The sequence below is a fragment of the Herpailurus yagouaroundi genome, unplaced genomic scaffold (assembly GCF_014898765.1).
Source record: "Herpailurus yagouaroundi ecotype Mexico unplaced genomic scaffold, PumYag 162, whole genome shotgun sequence".
Lineage (NCBI taxonomy): Eukaryota > Metazoa > Chordata > Mammalia > Carnivora > Felidae > Herpailurus > Herpailurus yagouaroundi.
The window spans coordinates 11760192-11764823 of record NW_024412403.1 but is presented as its reverse complement, the minus strand read 5'-3'; the positions used below and the strand labels follow the sequence as shown (position 1 = coordinate 11764823).

At 39.2% G+C, this 4632-nt stretch overlaps 1 protein-coding gene across 3 annotated transcripts in view; it reads right to left on the bottom strand.

Annotated features, from left to right (window-relative positions):
• The window catches only part of DONSON (DNA replication fork stabilization factor DONSON), a 21587-nt gene that overhangs the window by 15997 nt on the left and 958 nt on the right, over nt 1-4632 (bottom strand). For 2 of the 3 annotated variants that reach the window (XM_040484009.1, XM_040484008.1), the window contains exons 2-6: nt 4514-4594; nt 2991-3194; nt 1859-2037; nt 1558-1614; nt 962-1140 (exon numbers count right to left, since the gene is read on the bottom strand). In XM_040484009.1, coding sequence (XP_040339943.1) covers nt 962-1140; nt 1558-1614; nt 1859-2037; nt 2991-3194; nt 4514-4594 — 700 coding nt within the window. The remainder of the gene's footprint in view (nt 1-961; nt 1141-1557; nt 1615-1858; nt 2038-2990; nt 3195-4513; nt 4595-4632) is intronic. The other variant, XM_040484010.1, reaches the window with a different exon arrangement.

Below are 4632 nucleotides of genomic sequence, written 5' to 3'. Positions count from 1 at the left end.
ACACACACACACACACACACACACACACACACACACACACACACACCCTACCTCCTTGAAACAAAAGGTTGAGGAAACAATACATACTCTCACTACATGTATAGTACTCTGTCCTAAAGTACATTCTACTCGGTTTCTTTTCTTTTTTCTTTTCTTTTTTTTGTGAGAGTCAGTCAGCAGGGGAAGGGCAGAGAGAGAGAGAAAAAACCTTAAGCAAGCTTCACGCTCAGTGCAAAGCCCAATGAGGGACTCGGTCCCATGACCTTGGGATCATGACCTGAGTGAACCCAAATCAAGAGTCAAACGTTCAACTGACTGAGCCACCCAGGCACCCCATAATGTTTCATTTTTTTTTTTTAAAGTGCTGATTGAGCCCACTATATAGATTTCATGAGCATTAATGGTTGACCCAGTTTGAAAATTGTTTTTAAAAGGGGGTAGGTAATTTCTGCTATAAAGGAATTTCTAGAGGAAATTCTATTCAGATGGAAACGTTCCAGTCCAATATGTGTTTATCAGGTCAGAAAAGGGAACACTATTAACTTAAAGCTAAGTAATTTAGGAGACAACTTAAATCACCGCTGGGAAAAAAAAATAGAAATAAAGATGTTTCTTAAAAAATATAGGTAAAACTGGTAGAAAACAATTCAACTGGTAAAAAGACAATTTACATTTTAGCTTTTTTTCAATGTTTATTTGTCTGTGTGTGTGTGTGTGTGTGAGACAGAGAGATAGAGAGGATGAACAAGTGGGAGAGGGGCAGAGAGAGAGGGAGGCACAGAATCTGAAGCAGGCTCCAGGCTCTGAGCTGTCAGAGGGCTGGAACCCATGAACCATGGGATCATGACCTGAGACGAAGCTGGATGCTTAACCGACTGAGCTACCCAGGCATGCCTCACATTTTAGCTTTTAAGTGCTTACTATATAGTGTGGTATTCTCATTTTAAACCTATAGTTTTACCTTCATTTTTCATAGCTTCTCTTATTCCTCTAGTTGTCGGAGACACGAGAGCTGTGATTACATCATTTCCTGCTAAGCCTGCTGCACGGAACAGGATAGTAAACTGATAGGTACAAACGTAGAAATATGGGCAAAGTTTTGTCTTCAGCAAATTATATAGAGAAGTGAAGCTCACAGACCTTTGAAGCAAAAAAATTTTCTTTAGGTATTATTACACATTTAGCTTAACATCTAAAATTATTTTTATAATTCAGTTTGATACTCATTTAATTTAAAACACAACACAAATATTATAATGATTTGAATTTTTGCCACTATGTACATAACTTGGCTTTTATTTATATTTTATTTTTTAAGTAGGCTTCACACCCAGTAATGGAGCCCAACATGAGGCTTGAACTCACAACCTTGAGATCAAGGCCTGAGCAGATATCAACAGTCAGATGCTTAACTGACTGAGCCACCCAGGCACCCGCATAACTTGGCTTTTAAAAGGACTAAAACCGGTCATGGGACTCACTGATGACTTCTAAATACTTTAACAAATAGTGCTGACCGATTAAACACTAGTCATTTTTTCTTTAAACAAAACTTACTTGGTAACTGGGTGCTGACTTTCTCTGAGCAGCTTCTGCTGAGAAAGGAAGCGGCCACTGACAAGAAGTAATGTAAAAGAACGTTTGCATGTATTTATAGAACACTTACTGCACTTCCACAATTGCATAAAGAATAGAAAAAAAAGTAATTTAAATGCTGGCTATTAACAGTTTAGATAAAATAATTCAGAAGGACACAGAGATCCTTTTACCACTACACATTCCTATATCATAAATAACAGAGAACACTGTTAAAAAGTAAAATTTACTACTGGGATGCACAAGTTTTTACTAATCTTACCAATCACTCATTAAAATGTGTTGCAAGGTTTCATCATTTGACCAAGGGCTTATCTTTCCAGTCATTTTTCTATCAGCTCCAATGCGAGGGAACAGAGGTAGCCAAGGAAAGGCAGGGTGGAGCCAGTAGATAAGGCTCTGCTGGAAGGCACATCGGAGCTCAGTGGAGAGTTTGGGATCCTAAAATCCAGAGATGATATCGGACAGTTTTTGGCACATTAGAAGTATAAAATTTCATTAGAAAGTACTGAATATGCCACTTATTCTGAGAATATTTACGGTTTCCTATAGGAAAGTATTAATAACTGTTACGGGAGCTAAAATGTAGTTTATTCTTGCCAATATTTATTGTATGTTGAACCACATCAGAAGGAAGACTTAAACACAGATGGGACTCCCATCTCTCCTGTTTTCTCCTGAGAATAACTATCTCTGTCATCATTAGGGTAGGGTTACAGGTGGGGATATATATTGTATATAAGTAATGCTACGTTCAACTCCTCTCCGCACACAACTGTGTTTCAACAGTAGCTAGCGAAAATGGGTAATGCGAAATCATACATCATCCTGATCTATTTATTAAAAAAGAAGTACCAAGACCTCTTTTAGGTAATCGCTTTTAACCTAGTTTGAGTTGATGAGCTGCCTGAAAGCAATGCAATTACATTTCTCTAAAACCATTCTAGAACTCATTAACTTTACTACATTACACAGACTATCAACCAGGTAGTCACAATTAGTGTGTATAAAAAAAAAGAGTATACATTATGTCAGAAAATCAATAGTGTAACCAATCTGCCTTTGCAATCCTACTCAATAGCTTTTCATTTCTTTCCCTTATATTTTTTTTCCTCAAAAGGCCTAGAAAAGAATAGTTTAGTTCAAACAATTCCTGCCTGTAACATTAACTAGTTCTTAGGACAGCTCTCTAAATTTAACAGGCAGTTATTGAATCTGATAGAAAAAACTGTTTGAAAGCACCACTTGGGAAATATAAAATTTCTCACGTCCTTGTGTCTTTAAATGTCGGAAGAAAAACTTACTAGAAGGAAATTTCTGTGACATTTTGCAGAGAAATACATTTTACAATTAATTTGATACTTTAAAACATACTCCTTTTCTTTCAGAATTACCTGTATACTTTGAGGCAAAGTAACTTCTGTTGCCCTACAATGCTGGATGATACCTTGAGCCTCTTCCTGTGCTTTCAAATGATCTGCCCAGGTAAAGGGTTGAGAAGAGGTGAAAAGGAGTCGAGTTTTAATACTCCAGTCCACAGGTAACTCAGTACTTTCTGAGGATGGAATATCAGATTTGGAGAATGATACTTGTGGAGTCTTTTAGAAAACAAAGAACATAAAAATTAGTAGAGTACCGGAAAAAACCTCCTTCAATCTACGTATTTTACCAACATGATCACTAAAATGTCAAAATTTTATAAACTATAATAACACTGAAAATATACTACACACTATGAAAAACTCTAGAAAGAGTTAGACTAAACTGTCGACAGTGCCTTTCTCTGGGAAGTGGGAATTTATACAGGTGGTAGTGGTGAAGGGGTACATTTTACCTTTTAGTTTTACATAGTTCAGTTATAAGAGGCATATACTATTTCCATGATGATGATTTAAAAAAAATCTACTATTGATATTGCTATCAAAGCAGAAATCTTCCCCAAAAAGCACCTTCTAAGCCTCTAAAACTCTGGAAGCAGGGCTAAGCTGCTCCTGCAGGTAACTTAGGTAGGGCTCTTAGAGGCCATAATGTTACCTAAGACCCATTTCCTGATCTCAAAAATTTCTTTCCAAGCTGTTTTGCTGTACTTTCAAGTCAATATTCTCACTTACAATAATTCCTTAAGGTAACATCACAAAAAAACAGGGAAGGGAGAATTATTTCTAATACACTCTGTGAAGACCTTTTAATTACAAGAAAGGGAGACTGGGTCTTGGAGAGCTCTTCTAGCCTGCTCCTATTAGGACAAACTATGCATTTGTTTTTTGTTCTGTTTTTCAACATTTATTCATTTCTGAGATGGAGTGTGAGTGGGGGAGGGGCAGAGAGCGAGGGAGGGAGACGCAGAATCCAAAGCTGGCTCCAGGCTCTGGGCTGTCAGCACAGAGCCTGACACAGGGCTCGAGCTCACGGACCGTGAGATCATGACATGAGCTGGACACCCGACAGCCACCCAGGCGCCCCTATGCCTTTGCTGAACTATCACAACAGGAGTACCTGGGGAATGGAATCAAGACTGTGTGTGCTGTGGTGAGGTCGGCAAGGGTCAGCGACCCGCCACAACCTGTGGCGGTCACGTGGGGATCTAGTCTGAAGAGTCAGTTAAGGACTACCTTCAAAAAGCAGCTGCGTGTGGAGTGACCAGCTGGAGCTGTCGCTACCCACAGAGGGACGGTGTCACAAAACTGCTGGAGGTCGAAGGAAATCCTCTATCTACACCAACCTTAGCGGTGGTACCATTACAAACAGCATGCCTACATCATCCAAAGGCAATTACGGTGCTGACGCCATCTCTTCCCCTGGTAAGGGTGATCACGCCCTCAGCACTCTGCCAAACGATTTGCCAAGTCAATGCTTCTGAGAGCTACGGACGTAGATTCTAAGAATACGCATTCTGATGACATTCAAGGACTATTACCTGGAGTAACTCGGCCACGGCTGTTCTTTCGGGGAACTTCTCTTCCCAGAGCAAGTCATTTTCTTGATTAGAATCTAAACACTGAGGAGGGAAAAATGGGGCTTTTAAATCGTAAACGA